This window comes from Phasianus colchicus, chromosome 19 (genome assembly GCF_987193195.1).
Source record: "Phasianus colchicus chromosome 19, bPhaCol1.hap1.1, whole genome shotgun sequence".
Classification (NCBI taxonomy): Eukaryota; Metazoa; Chordata; class Aves; order Galliformes; family Phasianidae; genus Phasianus; species Phasianus colchicus.
Window position 1 is genome coordinate 4,764,720 of NC_143454.1, and position 19,597 is coordinate 4,784,316.

The 19,597-nt window shown below is 48.5% G+C and overlaps 1 protein-coding gene across 1 annotated transcript; it reads left to right on the forward strand.

The window, feature by feature from the left end:
* The first annotated feature begins 14,195 nt into the window (after window positions 1-14,195).
* On the forward strand, window positions 14,196-17,547 carry ATP6V1G1 (ATPase H+ transporting V1 subunit G1). The gene is made up of 3 exons (XM_031601576.2): window positions 14,196-14,351; window positions 14,803-14,903; window positions 16,814-17,547. Exons 1-3 carry the CDS (start codon window positions 14,270-14,272, stop codon window positions 16,985-16,987), a joined length of 357 nt encoding a protein of 118 aa, XP_031457436.1. The 5' UTR covers window positions 14,196-14,269; the 3' UTR covers window positions 16,988-17,547.
* The last annotated feature ends 2,050 nt before the right edge of the window (window positions 17,548-19,597 follow it).

The window sequence follows — 19,597 nt, forward strand, 5'->3', positions numbered from 1 at the left end:
GCTCTGGGCAGGAGGATGTTACCCAGATGTGGGTAGCACTGGAATTCATCCCTTCAGCCGTGATTCAGTGGAGAACTTTGGCAGGAGCTTCATTTTAATCCCATAACGGTGGGATTTGGACAAAGGATCTGTGGAATGGAGATGGACATGCTCTGTAGCTGGCTCTGAAACAACCCACAACGGCAAGCTTGGCATCCAACCCAACCTCACTGTCCCAGAGACTGTTTTCCCCACTTTCTAGATAAATTATTTCTCACTATATGAGTTCTCACTGTCTTTTGCATCTCCAGAGCAAAGAATGTTTTACATATCAGTCATTCAAAATCATTCTATCCTTGCTGAAGTGCTTTCTACCTGCTGCTGTCAAGGAGGACTAAACCTAATTTATCAGATGCATCTTGATAGCAGAAGTATTCATTTTGCTCGTGGATATGATATGATGGAGAAGCTCTAACAGCTGCATTACAAGCAGTTTTCCGTGTTAAGGCTTTGCTGGGGCTTTCAGTGCCTTCCTTAAAAGAGAACCCGACAGAGCAGATTGGTAATTGAAATTCAGGTTCTAACCGTGGGTGATAAATAAGCAGATGGAACAGTCAACATTGCTGGGGAAAAAAAAAAAAAAAAAAAAAAAAGGACAATATGACAGGAAAGAGAGTAAAAACAAAAACACTCCCACGTCAGCTAAACAAGAGGAGAAGGGCAAACAAGGTATTGCATGTCTTTGAATTGTGATTTTAATGCTTAGCAAACCCTCCTGAGGGCTCGCCTGTGTAAATGCTATGATTCCCACAAGCACAGGGCCTGAGAGCCTCCAACCTTGCTTTGTCCTACAAGACACCGAGCACATCAGCCCAGGCCTTCCTTGGCACTGCAGAACCATTGCCATGCAATGACCCAAAGCTCCTCGGCGCTGGGATTTGCTCTCTGACATCCTGTTACTCTGGAATCTATCACAAAGCTGAAGACTTGAACCCAACGCTACCCAACAGAGATGGATGCAAAGTCAACATAAGGAGCTGCACTTGGGAAGAATTCCATTTTCTTGCAGCTGTGAGGGTTCTGCTGGGGGCTGTTTGCCCATCCCACTGCTGTTGCATTGGACATCCCTCAGGGCAGTGCTCTGGAGCAGGGCTGAATGTAATACTGCTCGAGTTCTGCTGACAGGTACTCACAAAACACTCCCACGTTGTTCTTCAGACACTGTGCAAGTCAGGCCTTCACCTGATACTGCCCAGCTGGGGACACCCGCTGCTTCTCCTTGGAGAAGGAAGAGATGTAGATCTTCCCATAGAACCTTGAAGCAAGGCAGATTAATTTCCAGGGGCTTTATCCTTCCCACTGCTTTAAGCACTTAAGCCACACAGTTGAGAGCAGCGCACAGGCTTGGAGCAGAGGGGAAAAGGCTCATCCAGCCCTTGGGCACAGCCCTTTGGTGCTGAGTGATGCCTCCCACAGCTCCCAGCACTGAGCAGGGCTCACAGTCACTGGCAGCATGGCTCATAGAAGCCGTACTTTGGGTGACAAAGGCAGGATGAATCCATGCTCACCCCTGGCTCAGCAGGACCTAAGCTAACACCACTGGATCCTGCACCCTTTGCATCCAGCCCCAGGTTGTACAGCAGGGCACCATGGAGCTAACGAGAGCTGAAAAGGTGTTATTTCCTTTCTCAAGAACCAAATAATCCAAAGCATTTGCTAGGCTAGGAATGAATTGCCTAACCTTTCCACTTTAATCCACTGTAATCGCTCTCCAGCACTCTGAGCAGTGAGCTGTGTGTTCCCACTGCAGTTGTGCTCCTAATTAAAAGGTGGCATAGCAAGAAGAGGGGGAAACTTCGTTCTGGTTGGGAATTCCCTGCTGCAGAGTTGGATGGAGCTCGGAGGGGCAGCGAGGGAGCGACAACTGCTGTGCTGCCCAGATCCTTAAGGGAGCACCAGGGGATGGCTGGCACTCAGCTTGGCTAATTCCCTGTTTAGCAGATGGGCTCCCAATCCCCTGTCCCTGCATTGGTCTGCAGGGCTCGAGCAGGTGCTCTCCTCAGCACAGACAAGAATTAACTGAGTGCTTCATTCCGAGCAACAGAAACAGTCTGTGAGTTTTTACTGTGGTGCAGCAGCTCCTCAGCACCACAGGAGCTGAACTCAGCACAGGTTCCCTCTGTGCTGGGTGCTGCACACAGCAGAGATGTGTGCTCCGTCCCATCGAGGGGATTTTCTGAGGGCTGTTATGAGCACAGAGGTGTTCTGCTCACAACAGGGCAGTGCCACCCTGAATCAGACGCAGTTCAGTTTGATGCATCCCAGCCGACAGGAGCTCAGATGGAGAAGGGCAGGAGCTCAGATGCTTCCTACAGCCTTCAGCAGCTGCATGCCTAGAAATCAATGCGCTCACGTTGCTCGGTGCCATTGCTGTGAGCAAACCCGGCCCGAAGCAGTCAGCTAGGTGGGAGCCTTGTTGTTTTCCATTGTGCAGAAGATTGAAGATGAATATTTCTGCTCCAGACCACCACGACGTACCGTTTCCATAGGATTACATTTGGATACTGCCTATGTAAAAAGTTACCCAAATCAAACAAAGCAATAACTTCACTCTATTACCTGAAATGTTTCGTTTCGGCTCTATCAGAATGCTTTCCCACGGATGAAAACCCAAAGTCAAAGTGATTCAAGTGAAAACAATTCCATTTTGGGAAAGCATTTGCTTTAAGGTTGTGTTGGTTGGTGGCTGAGAAAGGAGGGAGCTGCTCCCTGCTGCTCTCTGAGGGCTCTGCAGGACCACAATCCTCGCCAGGAGCAGCAGCTCTCATCTCCTGCAGCCCTCAAAGCTGTAAGAGGCAGAGGGACGGTGCCGTTCCAGCACTGCAAGGAGACAATCCAAAGAAAAGAAAAGGTTAATGAGGTACTAATCGCTATTGATTGGTAGTATATAATGCAATAAATGCCCACTGCCACTGATTAAACGCAGCAGGGCACAGGCATCTCATCCATCACACCAGTCATTTTATTTCCTTCTACCAAGTGAATGCGGTGCCATCTGAGGCCACGCTGCGAGATGCTCCTCTGCATCTCCTCACGTAAATCTCTGCATGCTGACCTCTGCCTTATTCATTCCCACAGCAGCATCCCACGTAGAGATGTGCCCCACGGCGCAGCACAGTGCAGCGCAGTGCCTGCCCAGCCCCAGAGCACACACAGCACTGCCTGCACCGGGCAGGCAAGTGGCAGCTGCCATGGAATGAGACTAATTAAGGCTGTGATCCCCCGACTCGCACGCAGTAATGCCCGTGGATACATCTCTAATGCTCTCAAATCATGCTCATTAGCGCAGGCAGCAGAGACAAGACAAGCGTGTTATGTCATCGTTTAATCCTGTCACAGCTCCCCGGTGACTGATTACATTTTCAAATATTTGTTCTCTTCCCTGTGGCAGGATGTCTGTGACATGGAGCCCGGCAGCCTTGCTGCCAGCACTGCTCCCACACAGCAGCCAGGCACGGATCCCACTCCCCTTCCTCCTATGGAGTTTCCTCGGTGTAAACTTTCGGTGCATCACTTCTCTTTACGAGGGTGGATAGTGATACGACAAGGGGGAATGGTTTTAAACTGAGACAGGGGAGGTTTAGGTCGGATATAGGAAGGTCGGATATAGGAAGAAGTTTTTCAGCCAGAGGGTGGTGAGGCACTGGAACAGGTTGCCCAAGGAGGCTGTGGATGCCCCATCCCTGCAGGCATTCAAGGCCAGGCTGGATGTGGCTCTGGGCAGCCTGGGCTGCTGGTTGGTGACCTGCACACAGCAGGGGGTTGGAACTGGATGAGCACTGTGGTCCTTTTCAACCCAGGCCATTCTATGATTGTATGGTTCATCTTTCACTCATTTTCAACATGAATCTTTATTTCAGACTAGCATTGAACTACATGATTCCTATCACCTGTGCACAAGGATGGAGAACTGCAGCACTGGACAAGCAGCTGGGTGCTCAGGGCAGGGCCTGAGCTTAAATACCCAACCTGAATACTGCTCAGCACAAAACCTGTGCAAGCATAAGGAGCCAACTTTGCTTGTGAGCCAACCAGAGGAGAAGGGGTGTTGAGGTGTGGGCCCTTGCACTGTTCTGTTAGCACTGCTGACCACCTTTGCAGCCTTCAGTAGGGTTTTACTGCAGGATCTGCTGTGGGAACACCCAAATCACTTCTGTTACAGCAGCCATGGGTTTTACATCATGTGCCAAAGCAGGGAAAGGAGGGAATAACAGAAACCTGGATGGGGTCACATCTGCACTGAGAGAATGGACCTACACCCGGCAGCACCTGACCTACATGCATTTTGGTGCTAAGAGTGAAAGCACCAGGACTGTTATGCCAAAGGATGCTGTGGCTTTGCTTTTTATTTTTATTTTTTATACAGAAGCCAGAGAATAAAGTCTCCCTATTGAGCATGAAGCAGCATGCACAGCCTCTGGGGTCTTTTGCTCCCAAACCTGCATCCACAAAGCAGTGCAGGATGCCTTGAAGAAGGAGGAGATGCTGCCATCTGGGGAGGGGAGGAAGGAGGGCTCAGCCCCAGGCTTGCTGCTGCTAAGTTGCCCATTGCAACCGAGCCAAATGCTGGAGCTGGGCTCAGCCAATGGGACCACTGGTGGCTGCTTCTTGCATCCCCAAGCTGGAGCCTCTCTGCAGACATCGCTGGGAGATGCTCCCATCTCCCCCCAAGTGCAGCCATTGCCTCAGCAGGAGGCAGCAGCTGGATTACACGAGGTCATTTACTGGCTGACATGAGAACGCCTCATTTAGCCCAGAATAAAAACACCTTCATTCAGCCTGAGCTGTATTAGGGCAACAGACTTTGCAGTGCGTTTAGAACAGCTGCTCACCTGGACAGCTGCATGGCAGCTGCTCCTCCCCATCACCTCGCCCTTGCTGGAGCTCAGGGATGACAGCAGGGACCTGTGCAGTGAATGCTTTCTCTTCTGGTCTAAATCTTCCTCTCTTTGGTACAACAGATTTAATTTTGTAGCTTTCCTCCATGAGTTACTTGTTGCCTCGTTCCTGTTTGTGGCTCCCCGCTAATGGAAAGCAGAGATGAATTTTGCTGCATCTCAAGCAGCTGGTGCTCAGCTTTGACTTAATTCTGTGCTGTGAGCAAAGCCTGGAGTAATGCTGTCAGGTTAATGGTACCCTGAATGAGACAGGGAGGAGGGAGAGGAGATGTAATGGGATGCATTGAGCAGGGATATGTTAAGTGCTGGTCTATCTGATAAATCCTGCAGTTATATATCCTATGCTCTGCTTTCCACCACAGCCCATCAGCAGACAGCCAAAAACAATCTTTAGATCGCATAAGCAAAAGAGAAGCGATCAAATCCTTGCTCCCAGTGCAGGACTCAATTGTAGAGGTGCCACTTCTGTAACCTTTGGAGCCCTTCAGAATAAAAGAAATGCAAAAAATATAAAGCTACAGTCCTTGCCCATCCCACCTTGCACTGCTGGGAGCTGTTCAGGTGAGGATGCCTGGGCTCCTCTCCCAGTTTTCAGGCTGACACAGCGTGCAGATGGAATCAGTTCCTTCCTCGGTGCTCTGCAGCTCTCAGCCAGTTTGTACCTGTACGAAGTGTTAACCTGACCAGAACATTCTGTTCAGTTCCACAGTTGCTGCGTTTTAACATCAAGAGAGAAGGATTTTGGACATCGGCTAACGAGCTGTTCCTGCTTTGCATAAAAACTTGGCACCAGAGCTCCTGGGGATGATGGAGGAGGAGAGCTGCCAAGAGATGGGCAGGGAGAGAGGCAGCTCCTGATCCTTCCTCTGCCCCACGCACAGCAGGAGGCTTGCAGAGCAACCTCAGCCCAGCAGCAGGGCTCCAGCCCTCCCCAGGCTCATTGCACAGAAGCAAGCAGCTGCTGAAGCTGCACGATCCATGCAGGTGGCAATGCATGCAGTTACCCCAGCAGGGATTTAGCCCAAACTCATTTTAGGTCAATCTCCCTCTGCAGTTTGTGAGCCCCTTCTGTGTTACTGAGGACACAGGAGTGCCAAGTGCTCAGCACCACCATCCTTTTCCCCTTCCTCCTTTATTGTGGTGGTGCCCACAGCCTGCTGGGCTCAGTATGTGCCCTTCCTGCACGCTCCTCTGGGTTAATTTCAATCAATGCACCTCCCGACAGCAGCAAGTTTGGCACGAGCACATTCAGTCCTCACTGAGGGCACTGCAGGCTGAGGCTGCAGCTCCCACAGCACAGCAGGGCTGAGCACCCCGTGCCCTCCTGAAGTGGCACTCTTATTTGATCCACAACTCGCTCTGCTTCAGAGCAGACTGGAGAGAGAAAACACTCGAAGCCCAGATTTAAGTGGGAAATAGCATAAAAGTCAACGCGGCTAACGATGTGACAAGGAGCAGGCAGGACTGATTGAGTACTCCTTGATTTAATGGGGAAGAGAAAGGCACAGAACTGCTCAAGCACCTGTGGTGGAAATTCACAGCGAGGTGAGAAGAGCACCAAGGAGCAAAGCATGGAGAGGCGAAAGGAGGAACGGCCAAAACCACCACCGAGGGGCTGCGATTGGCAGCGTGCAGGAGGAGGTGGCAATGGGGGGTAATGGGGCAGCTCTGTGTGCCGTGGGATGATGAGAAAGGGATGCCCTCACTTGGTTCCACTCCGTGCCATTGGGTACGCCTTCCTAATGCGCGCTGCATGACAAATGGCTGCGTGCTTCCACGTGTGATTACAGCCTCTGTTGCCTCAATCAATAAATAAAATGAGCTTGAATAGCCCGCTCCCGCGAGTCCCTTAGAATCATATCCCCTATTAGAGGCACAATCAATAGTACTTACTCCAGTTTGGTGGTGCTTACATGCTGGTTGCTGTGGAACACGCTGGCAATGCAGAACAGGAGACTTTTGGTGTAGAGCACATCTGCCTGGCTCAATAAATATTAGCTTTTAATTAAAGTGAACGGAACGCTCCAGAAAATGCTCATTTAAATACCAGTCATCATTCATGGGAAAGGGGCTTAAGGAGGGGAGTCAGAGTCTTTTGTAATGAAATACGTGGGGCATTTCAGTGAGGCAGATGCAATTTGTTCAGCGTGTCAGCCCTGAATGAGATACTCCCTAAATTAAAGGGAGAGGAGGAAGGGGATGGATGTGTGTGTATACATAGATACACTTGGTATATATTAAACGTTTGGAGTTGATGACAAACTTCTTCATTAAGAATGAAGGAAATTACCTAGCAACCACGCACTGTGGGAGCAGTCCCCTTCCCATCATAGCACATGAAATGAAGGACATGCAGGGTTTAAATCACCCGTTACTGAACACGATTCCAAGTTTGCATGTAGCAGGGATGTGCACATGTGTAATTCTGAAGCTGATCTCCTGGAGCACTGCAGAAAAACAACACAATCCCAGGGCTTAGGCATCGTACACCAATAAACTCTGACCAGAACTGAAGGGGATGCTTTACCCATCACAGCTGTTATTCAGTATCAGTAACGGCAGCCTGACATGTTTCCTGCAGCCAAGGGCACAGGTTCCTATGGGTAGGAACTTTGATATCATCCTCCTTGCTGGGCCAGCTGAAACAGAGCTGAGCCTGAGCTTTGGCAGAGCCCTGCCCTGCAGCGGGATGAGATTGCAAAGCCAAAGTTCTCATGGTTTGTTTGTTTTTTTTTTCTTCCCCTTTTTATCACAAATTCACTTTCTTGTCTTTTCTGTTGGACAGAAGATCCCAGCACGGCGGTACCCAGCCGGGCTGTGCTGCTGGAGCCAGGCAGGCTTTGTGTGCTCTGCTCCAAGGGAGTACTGCCTGCTCCATCAGCTGGGCCTGCAGATCTGAGACCTGAGGGACGGAGGCTGAGGCTGAATGGCACTGGTACTGCTGGGCTCAACCCTGGCAGGGAATTGCAAGCATCAGGCAATACAGGGCTGCTGGCATATCTCGCCTCCAAAGACACACTCCTGCTGGCACTGGGTGCCAGTGAACCTTTTCTATCCATGGTTCAAAACCAAACCATGGAAGACTTGGGGGAATTGATATGCAAAAGCTGCAGACAAATAGATTTGACTGTTGAAGCTGCAAGATCACCCAAAGCCTCTTTCTGAGGGTCAGTCCTTATTTAATGCTTCATGCATGCAGTGAAGGTGGGAAGAGTTTCTATTTTTATGCACGTCTGACCTCCCATTGGCTGCACCACTTTGCTGCATAAATCAGCTCCCACTAATGCAGCAGTGGATAATTTGGCCATCCATCCTTTAATACACAGCTTACCATGCTGAGACCCCAATGTCATTACACTGGCATCCCACCAATGTTATATCCAGACTATAAAGGTCACCAGCCACAGAAGTAAAAGGCTGCAAATTCTGCTTTGTTTGCAAGGTGCAATCAGTGGAGGCATCTGATACTACTGAGTCCTTTTGTCTCAAAGGGGAAACCTCAAAGCCACTGAAAACCCCATGCATGCACACCTTTGGAGTCTGTTCTTCCAACGATAGGTAGACACAAACCAAACAGCAGTGCTGCAGCATTGCATTGCCATCTGAGCTGGCTGCTGAACTCCTCACTATCATCTTTCTAAGCCCAGACATATTGATTGCAAAAGGAAGGGAAAAGATCCACGCAGCAGAAAACCTGAGGTGGGGACAGAGCACGCTGACAAACCACGAGTGGTGCTTCTAAACCTGAGCCAGCAAAGGAGTTCTCACGGGAGCATTGCTCTGCCACAGGCTTTAGGATTGCTGTGGAATCCTACTGACATCAACAGGCTGCGCTGATGTGCACTGCTGGAGCTCAGGTGAGGTTGGGGGTGAGCACAGAGCTACACCACAGTCACAGCAGTTCTGCTCACTGTGCTGATGGGCCAGGAATGCTCTCAGTGATGCCCTGTGCTCGTATATCATGTTCTTTTCTGCAAGATGGATTTGTAACATCTCTCTTGGGACCCCGTGTCTTGTCACTGAGATAATGGATTGTTCCTGGCAGTGAGCTGAGGCTGTGCTGGGAAGGGTCCCAGGGAAGAGCTGGAGAACTGGACCCAGGTCTATGGATCTATGGCCTTTGGATTGCAGTGCTTGGTGCTTCCGGTCGCATCTGCCCACCCAGGCTTCTGCTCAGCATCTAACCTCGGTCCAAGGAGCAGCTGCACCTCTCCTTAGGCACCAGAGGGCCTGGAGATGTACCTGCTGTGTTGTGGTGTGAATCAACCAATGGACAGGAGTACAGAGATGAGACCCTACCCAGGAGATGCCTGGCAGCAAGATCAGCTCTGCTCTGAAACTGATGTAGCCCTCCTTGTTTGCACAGAGAGGAGTGCAGGAGCCAGCTGGGCTGATGGGGCAGTTGGGACGCAGGGGCTCTGCAGCTCAGCTCACCCCATGGGTTATGCATTGCTCCTGCCCATGCCCTTCATGCCCGGAGCCGTATGGCTTCAGACCCAGAAATGTCTGTCTCAAAGTCCTCTGAAAAAGGACTGGCCAGTATGTTGTGGTGAGGAGGGGCAGGGAAATAGGATGAAAGCTGTTGCATGGCTCGTGTCCTCATCCTAAAGGCCTAAAAGCTAGCAGGCTTCCCCTTCTCCATCATCTGCGTTCCTAAAATAGAGTTTAATGAAGTGCTTTTGGTCTTATCCTGGGTATTACTCCACAAATTTGTTATAATCTCGCAGATATACTCATGGCTTTCCAAGATGAAAAAAACAAACAAACACAAAACAACACCCAAGCAAGGCAAACCCCAGGCCACCTATGTGAGATGATTTATTGTTCTGGATAATCAAGTTGTTATTGTGGTTGTTGCAGGTTAATCACGCTGTTAATGTCCTGAAACCTCCTGAACTCCAATTTCATTACATGTCATGCAGCTCAGCTCTCATGCCCTGCCCATTACCCAATTAAGCAGATGATTGCAGCAAACCAAATGGCCCTGGGCTCGCTCCATAGTAGCCAGATGCTGAAGAGCCCTCCTGGCAGCAGCAAGCTTGTCACTGGGAGAAACTGATGGATGAGTGGGGAGAAAATAGATGGACTTTTCTTTTTGCCTTGCAGCTGAGAGCTGTCCTGCAAATGGCAATTAAAGGGAGTGGAGCAGAGCTGGGTTTGGGTCTGGGGAGGGAAGGGCAATGAGAGAAAAAAGGGGTAACTCAGGTAATCTGAGTGGATTTGATTCTGCAGTAACTGGGAGGCAAAAAGAGGTGTGGGGCTTTGCCAAGTGAGAGCAGCAGGCTGTTGGTGGAGCTGCAGGAGCTGCCTGGTGTCTCTCATTGGAGAAACATCCCCCAGCACCCAGAGCTCTCAGCTCAGCGCTGGCATCAGCAGGCTGCATGGGTTTGTGTTGGCATCACAGCATATCTCTTCCAATCCTCCAGAGCCTCTAATGAGCATCCTAATGAAAGAGAGTCCTCAGACACTTGATGTTTTTGAGCAAAGCTGGTAATGAATGAGACTTACGCTGCAGTCTGTCACTTATTCAAACACCTCTCAAAGCACAGAGCAATAGATACACATTGAGTTTATTTCATCCATCACTGGAATGCAGAGCCTGAAAGCAGTGGCTTCACACTGACATCACTCAGTGGTTTGGGGCAGAGGAAGTCAGACTGCAAAGAAAGGAGAGGTTTTACAGAAGGGAAAAGACTGAGCAGGGGGTTCCTCCCAGCTGATAACACCTGTGTTCTCACAGAAGCTGATAAGAAGTGATAGTTGCCTTCAGCAGTCAAAGCTTCGGCACTGCATGTTATCTATGTATAACATGGTTTTGCTGTCATTGTGTCTCAGCTCCTGGTCCAGGCAGCCTGTGTGGCCGTGGCTGCTGTGACAAGAGGACATGGGAGCTCCCAGTGCCAGGACACCGATGGATTTGCAAGCACCAGGTGCAAAGCAGCATCACCAGCAGGAGCATTGGCTGCTTCCAGGCATTGAGCCTCCCAGTCACATCCCTTGCAGAGGACACTCAAGCCCTGATATCGAATGGACACTGGGAGATGTCAAGGAAATACAAACGGAGATTTCTTGCACACAAGGAAATGAATACGTTCTGCTGACATTCCATCACAACAAACAAATACAGAATCAGAGTCCCCAGCTTCCTCTGCTCTTATATTCTCATGCTCTAAGGCCATTCTCCTGGTTGATTTAGCAGGGACACAGCCAGCAGGCATGGGATGGGCTGGTGGTTGGACTGTATGACTGTAGCAGTCTTTCCCAAACTCAATGATTCTGTGCCCAAGGAGGTTGTGGATGCCCCATCCCTGGGGGCATTCAAGGCCAGGCTGGATGTGGTTCTGGGCAGCCTGGTCTGCTGTTTGGTGACCCTGCACATAGCAGGGAGATTGAAATTGTATGATCATTAAGACCCTTTTCAACCCAGGCCATTCTATGGCTCTGTGGTTCTATGATTCTATGAGTCTATCACCACAACTGTGCCATTGTAGGCTTTGGATTGCTCTCAATCAGAAAGAAAACAAAAACCAAAATGAAATATTCATTCTTACTTTGGGACGCTGGGGCCAAGCATTTGGTGTAAGTCAGGTCCAGTGGGGCAGCACTGATTTGTACACTTTGGTCGATTTTTCTCTGTAAATTCCATCGCTCTGTTGTGCTTGGATTTGTAGTACTCAGCTCATAAACTTGAAATATTGCCCTCGAACTATGAATCACAGTTAATTATTCATGGGTAGTTTCTAAACCCTCAACAACAATCATTTATCAACGGCGAACAGTTGCGACGTCTCAGTGCCTCAGTGGTTTGTGTTAATGAATTAAAGCTCAGAAGAGAGAAACCAGCTCAGTTCCCAGGTGACGAAGACAAAACCATTTTAAAAGAACAGACAATTGCAGAGCAAAACCAAAAAAGTTGGGGAATGGAGAGTAACAACATCCAGCTGAAAGTGCGGAGGGGGGGGGTTAAAGAGAAGAGATGTAATTACCTGATCTGGAAAGAAGCCAAACAGTTTAAAATCTCATTCCTCATGAAACGTCTCGGAATGCTGCACGGCTGGAGGATCAGAAGATGTTGTGTATGTTTTTTATGTTTAGAAAGAAAAAGGAAAACAAAGACAAGGGAGATCAGTTTTTTCTTTCCTTCCCAATTCCAGCAGCATCTTCTGAGTTATTGATTCAGAACCCGCTTTAGCACACGCCTGAAGATAGAATCCAGCACAGAACAAAGCAGGAAAGCAGCAGACTGCACTCTGAGATGAAAATCAGCCTCCCAGGCTGGCAGGAAAACAAATCTTTGGGGGGGGAGAAAAACAAAAGGATTAAGCAAAAAATATATTTAATTTCATTGAAATGATCTGTGAAGGTACCAAAGAGAGATGAAATGCTTTTGCCCAGTCTGCACCATGCAGAACAGCACTCCCTGCTTCCCAGCCATCCCCACCAACCTGCTGCATCTCTGAAATACTGCTAAACTTCCCCTGTGCTGCTTCACCAGACCTCCACTGTGAACGTGTGCTACAAGAAAATGAGGACGAGCTGAGTTTGTGGTGTAAGAAACCAGCACCAGGCAAATAGAGCGATGTGGGTGCCAGCTGCAACAGCAGCCCTTATGCTGTAATAGCCAGCGACAAGCTTGTTACAATGAATCTTGAGGGAAGAAAAGACAAGTTCAGAAGCACTCGTGGTGCTGCTTAATTATAAAGCCATTGCCTGTAGCTGGAGTCATGGAAGCGTTTCTTTTCTGAATGCCAATACAGGGCTGAGAGCTGGGAGAGCTGAGAGCTGGGAATCCACCCTTCGCAGTCAGAAATGGTTGTTTGCAGCGTGAAGTGAGAAGTGGATCAGAACACTCTGACATTCACAAGTGTTTCGTGTGACCCACACCATGAGGCTTCGGTTGGATTTGGAACAAAAAAAAGCAGCACGACCAAAGGAAGCGTTGCTTTAAATGCAAACTGTTGTCGCCTCATCCGTTCAGCATCGAAGTGAAACTGTCAAAAACTCATCGTGTGGTTTCTGCCCACCCAGAGCTGTACTGGTGGAGGGATTTCTCCCTGAAAACTTCATGCAATTACAGCCAGCATATATTTCTGGTAGCAGAAAAGTGTGTGCTTATCTTGGGAGCAGCGAGTCTGAAAATCCCAATCATCCAGGAGGAAAATTACATCCTGGTGGTTTGATTTCTGCAACCAATGAGCTGCAGGGCATCCAAGCTATTCTGCTATGGTGCAATCTGCCTTGCAGAAGCCTGGTCCTGCTCCACGGTCACTCACTGCCCATCCCCAGGCTTAATGTAAACTCAGATTGATGGTCAGAGCTGAGCGTTAGGCCAGGCTGACAGCCCCACTTTGTTAATCTCCAGGCCCTGCTGAAGGTCACCCTGTCACGCACTCATCCCACTCTATAAATACACATTTGATTCATTGTCTCACGTCCCTTCTATCACGGGGAACAGGAGCTGTGGAACAGCCACCACCAATCCCTCCCTGCGGGGATGTGAGTCACTGCCTCGGTGCTGCCATTTCCACCCTGGCAATAACGGTGATTTATGCTCCAAAAAGTGTCAAGGAATCGCATCCAGGGCTTTATATTGCCACTGGGATGTGATGGCTGAGGGCTGGGATGGGGTGAAGCCAGAACCTTCACGGAAGGCTGGGGTTACTGGGTGTCCCTGAGGTGTTAGGGATAGCTATGGGTCACCATGCACAGTGGGGGGGAACAGTCACTTTGATCAGGAAATCAGCCCAGAGGGAACCAGATCTTCCTGGCAGGTTAATAGGATGCATAGAGCATCCTGTATTAGCATCACAGCATGGCTGGGTTGGAAGGAACCATAAACCCCCCAGCTCTACCCCTACCATGGGCACCCACGGCTCTGGGCAGCAGTGCTGGGGCTCTCATTGTAAAGTTAAGCACTGAGCTTAAGTTAAGCATTAAGCTGTGCTTTTTGGTTGGCGACCCTGCACACAGCAGGGGGTTGAAACTCGATGATCATCGTGGTCCTTTTCAACCCAGGCCATTCTATGATTTTATGGATATATTAACTATACTCATATTAAGCACCGCAACGTGCCGAATTGCCACACTGGTTAAAAGCCACTCCATTAAAAAATAAATAAATGAATCTCTCCGTTGCCTCGCATCTTTCGTCTCTCTTACAAAATGAACAGGGCAAAAAAGCGCTCGGGCAGCACGGCGCGGAGGGGGCGTGGCTTGAAACGGAGGGGCGTGGCCTAACGAACGCACCGCACTGGGGGGCGTGGCTTAGCGGCTTGGTCACGTGACGTGGCGACGCGGTGACGTCAGACGTCGGCTGGGAGCGGAGGGTCGCCATGGCGAGCCAGTCGCAGGGCATCCAGCAGCTGCTGCAGGCCGAGAAGCGCGCTGCTGAGAAGGTGGCCGAGGCCCGGAAGCGTGAGTACGGCTCTGTGGGGCTCTGGGAAGGCCGGCTCGGGCCTCATCAGGCTTCCCGAGGGCTCTGCGTTGGGAGCTGGGCCTCAGCGTGCAGGAGCCGATTGCTGTGGCTGGCCCTGTGATAGCAGGGTGTGGCGGGATGTTCTGAAGGGAAGTTCGTGCGACAGCCGGTTGATTCTCACCATTGCACAGCTGGACTGAAAGAAAGCTGGGATTTCACGTTCTTTCTGCTGTTTGGGGTCACCCTGAGGTGTTGCGTGGCCCTGTGGGCAAAGCCAGATCCGTACGTGGTCTCACGTGTCTGCTGGATGAGCCTCCAGTTGTGGCTGGAGGAAGCTCATTGCCGAGCGGGGTTGGTAGGGTTGTAGTTGTGCAGCAGGCAGCTGGAGCAGCGTGGAGGTGCAGGCTGGCAGTGCTTTCTTTATCATATATGTGTGTTTTTTGGAAACAGGAAAGAATCGGAGGCTGAAGCAGGCAAAAGAAGAAGCCCAGGCGGAGATTGAGCAGTACCGCCTGCAGAGGGAGAAGGAATTCAAAGCCAAGGAAGCAGCGGTTAGTTCACAACATCACACTGTTACTGTCCTGCCCCCTCGCCCTGAGAGCTGCCCTCAGTGTGGAACATGTTGCCAGAGGTCTACTTCCTTTCTGCTGATACACAGTCACATGTTGGAGAGATCGGTGGAAATGAATCAGAGCATGGTGTGCTGCATCCCAAGACCTGGGGATATCAATTGGCAATGAATTAACTTAAACTCGTATACTGCCTGGTGCCCTAATGGGTCTCCCTCTCCCCAGACCTGCTTGTGTAGCAATGTCAGAAAACACTGAGCAGATTCTTCATCTGACAAGCTGGTTCCCATCATGCTCACTTGGTAGAAACTTACTTTGGAGACAACTCTTCCTGAAGTTGTAAGGCTTGTGCTCCGCTCAGCAGTTTTGCTTACTGTTTCTCATTTTCCTTTCATTTTGAGTAAGAAGAGTTGTTCCTCAGAGGTGCAGAACCAAGGGCCCCTTTCCTGGTGAGGGCCATAGCTCTCCTTCCTGCACAGGTAGAATGTTTCCACTTGCTGTGCACCCCTGCCACTTCTTCTGAAATCTCCAGAAATTGATCTAGCAACTCTTGCCTTCTGTCCTTCTTCTCGTTAGCACACCATGTCCTCTGTTCTCCTGTGTAATTACTTCTCCTGCCAATCAGCGTAATTAGTATTTTTAAAATCCTTTATTAGCTTGGTTCACTAGGTGTGTGATAGTGAGCAATTCCAAGCTAAAAAGTGGAATTCACTGCTTGACAGCTGTTTCTGTTTACTTATTCTTCTCCAGAGAAGTTTTTGAATTCAGTCCCAGGGTATTACTTGTCTCAGCATTTCTGTGCCCATGTTTTCCCTACTGTACCATCAGTGAATATACAGATGTTATAATTATGAAACATACCAGAGAGTTTGACTAAGCATTATTAAGCCAAAAGAAAATAGATAGAATGCTTACTCATGTCCTGGGCTCTGCTGTAAAACTCCAAAGGAGGGATTTCCAGAAAGAGATCCTTCCCCACTGGTAGTCAGCTCTTAAATGGATCTAGGAGAGGTGCAGCCAGGCTCCACCCCTTCCTGCAGCACAGGTGAATTGCCTTCACCTGTGCTCCTGTGGCTGACTCATTGCTCACCTCAGGTGATCAATCAGGTTCAGGCCGTGATTCAGCAGTTCCAGTATACCCACATATAACAGGACTTCTCTTACCCTTGCTTACTGGTCAAGGGAGACACTGTGAGCTATAAGACACTCCTTGGGATGCACGTGACCTGGACCACAATTATATTTAGGAGTCAGGTTCCTTGAAAGATTCACAAAATACAGAAGCAACCAGGTGATCTGAAGTCTGAGCTTAAACTAAATCACAAGTATTACTTTATCTGTGCTATCTATGATAGTAATGCCCAGGGGTTCCCAGTTTCAGTCACCAGTACAGACTTAGAATCATAGAATGGCCTGGGTTGAAAAGGACCACAATGCTCATCCAGTTCCAACTCCCTGCTGTGTGCAGGGTCGCCAACCAGCAAATCAGGCTGCCCAGAGCCACATCCAGCCTGGCCTCGAATGCCTCCAGGGATGGGGCATCCACAGCCTCCTTGGGCAACCTGTTCCAGTGCCTCACCACCCTCTGGGTGAAAAACTTTCTCCTAAAACTTCAGGCATTTCTCAGAAGCTTGTGCTCCAAACATGGAGCACATTCTCTGAGTAAGAGAAGATAAAGGATGTAGGCTGTTAGGATAAGCTAGGACATGTTTTGTGGAAAATCTGAGAGGACAATCCAGGTGTACTCCTATTTCTTCCAGCACAGTTATTTCCACAGCAGAGATAGTTGAGATGCAACAAGGCAATACAGAACACCAAAATATTGAACCAGTCAGTGTTTTCTTTGTCAAACAGCTTGCACGTAAGCTGTCTCTTCCCTTTGCTATTTCTAGGCACTTGGATCTCATGGCAGCTGTACTACTGAAGTCGAGAAGGAGACCCAGGAAAAGATGAGTGTAATCCAGCAGAACTTCCAGAAGAACCGTGAGGTGGTCCTCTCCCAGCTGTTGTCTCTGGTGTGTGACATCAAACCTGAAATCCACGTGAATTACCGCATCAACGGGTAGTGCAGGAAGGAGGGATAAAGCATACCAGAATGCTGGCAGTAACATTTGAGCTTCGGGTGGAATGTACAGCTCATAGCCATACTGTAACTGTTCTTGTAAAGGTGTTAAATTATTTCAGTGAGTTGTAGGTCATCAGTATTTCGTTGACTTCTGTTAGTTTCTTTATAGATTGAGAGCTTATCCGGACATTAAATGGACATGTATCAAATCTGTGCTAAGTTATTAAGTATATATTCAAATTGGCAGATTAATGCTCCCTGTTTTCTGGATAGTATTCAAAGAAAGGCTGTCCTCTGAGAAGCAGAAAGGGGAAAGCTGGCCTGACTCTGTAACCTGGACCTATGTATTCTTGTTCACTAAAATGCATTTTTTCAGTGTGTTGTTAGCATTTGTGCAGGGTTAAACTTCATAAGAATTCTCTGGCTGTACAGTGCTGGCTCATAATGTTCAGGTGCTTGAGTTTCACTGTGTTGAATATCCTCTGTATATTCTGCTGTTAGCTTGAGTTACAAGTCTGGCGCTATGACACTTGAAAGTAAAAACCTCTACTTAACTCAAAAGTCTCTAATCAGTCTTCTTGTAACAACAAAATTGTTCTGAGAGTACCAGCAGGACTCACTGTTGCATGAAGAGTCTGGACTCTGAAGAATGAATATCAAGTATTAATAAGAGAGCAAGAAATAAAATAAATGTCTGAAGGTCACAGCAGGTAAGTTTAAAATCCATTACAGATCTCCTCCTCTTGGCTCCAGTCTGATGCTTTACCTGCCAGGCTGTTCCGAAAGCCTTCAGGAACAAATGTTCTTTGAACTATTAGGAGAAATAAAACGTTGCCAGTTCAATAGTATAGTTTGATAGCCGGGCACTGTGCAGTAATTATCCTTCCCTGGTGGCTCCTTGTTTATACCAAGGTCATGTAGCATCCTGCTATTCCCAGAACAGTGTGAAATAAGTGTTAGGGCTGTCCGTGCCTCACTTCCTAGCTCTTTAATCAAGAATACACACAAATACATCATGAGCTTTTGTGTTTCAGCAGTTTATTCCATCCCAGCAGAATATTAAAATATAGCTTTGCTTTTTTATTTTTGAGTTCAATGTAATACTTTTTATAAAGAAGAGACCTCAGTCAGCATGAAGTGGATCAGAGCTGCAATTAATGCAGTTGCCAGTCTAAGCAGGAAGCCTTGATGCTGTTCCTCAGTCAAAGCATCCTGGATTTCTGCAGACCTTCAGTGCAGCACTGAAAAGCTTCTCACACCCGCAGGGTAAGATTGCAATTGGGAGGGAGGAAAGCAGGATGGATGGGAGTCTTAACAAAGGAACAAGTATCTGCCTGCAGAAGTGCTGCGCTACAAAAGAGAATGCTGTGTTGTCTCCTGTTGTTATATTTTATGTTAGCATACTCTAGTTCTTAAAGGATCTCTTTAGGAATTGAGGCTATTAAATGGGTTGTAAAAGTGAAACAAAAGCTCCTGTGAAGTAGAATCTGTCAGGCTGGGAACACGCCAGGTCTGTGCAAGGAGAACAGAATCAAAGCACTTTTAATCAGACTCATCTGATGGCCAGAGAAGTGCTGTGGCCTCATAAAAGGTTGCAGCCATGCTAATTCCAGTCTGTCCTTTGGAGTTGAAACAGTTCCTCCTGTCGAGAACAGGTGGTCAGGCTGCAGCACGTTGGTGCTTGTGAAAGTCCTTGTAGCTCCAGGCTGTAATTAGCAATTTCATCCAGTTTGTTTATCAGTAAAAGGAGACTTACTTTGTCTGGAACAAGCACAGCGCGTGCCTCCACTTTCTCATAGTTCATAAGTTTCCCTTTGTTAAATGAGCACTTTCTGTTCTTATTCTCCTCAGTGAGGAAGAGCCAGAAGGAAGGAATGTGTAAAATTCTCCCCAGATTATTCCCTCACTGGCAAAACAGCATGTGAATAAGTTCCCCTTCAAACATGCAGAAGTTTCAATACTTGCAAGAATATCAATTTTCTTTAATGCTTCCCTGAAGTTTACCTGTTGAGAATTACCTGGCTGTGTAAATTCACACAGAAACCAGTGTTTCCAGTTGCTGCTCACTGGGAAATCTGGCTTTGTTTGTGATCTAGATAAGTTGCTTTAAACTGAAGTTCTTTAATCTTACAGTGAGGTGTTGTGGGAAAGGAGGCCTTATGTGCCCAAGCCAAACTGTACTGAACACAGTCTGCATTTCAGCTCTGTGGGAAACAGTTTCATACTGGCAGAGGTCTGGAGTTGCTCGGTTTCTTACCTTTATAGTCTGATTTTTCCAGGTTTCCTCCTGTTCTGCAGCAAGTTTGGTTAAGAGTGATGCCTATCCTAGCTGCGAGTGCAAAGCTGTCTCCAAAGTCCCACTGCTGCTCTGCCTGCATTGTCCCTGGCAGATGTGACCATAAACGCAGATAACCAGAGATGTAAGGAGTTGGAGCTTGCTCTTGTACCTCAAAAAAGGCCCAGAAGCTGCTTTAAGTTTGTATAAAACTGATTCTTTTACTTCGAGCTCTGGAAATACAGACAGATTGCCATCCTGCTCAGTCGTGGTGCTGTATGGAGGTAAAGAGCATTCAGTGCATGGCCTGTTCTGTTCATGCAGCGTCATGTGAGC

What these genes read in the sequence shown, in the direction of transcription:
- ATP6V1G1 (XM_031601576.2), top strand. Translation starts at nt 14,270, where the DNA reads ATGGCGAGCCAGTCGCAGGGCATCCAGCAGCTGCTGCAGGCCGAGAAG. An exon ending in GGTGGCCGAGGCCCGGAAGC is followed by an intron (nt 14,352 to 14,802) that starts GTGAGTACGGCT and finishes TTTTGGAAACAG; the next exon opens with GAAAGAATCGGAGGCTGAAG. An exon ending in TCAAAGCCAAGGAAGCAGCG is followed by an intron (nt 14,904 to 16,813) that starts GTTAGTTCACAA and finishes TGCTATTTCTAG; the next exon opens with GCACTTGGATCTCATGGCAG.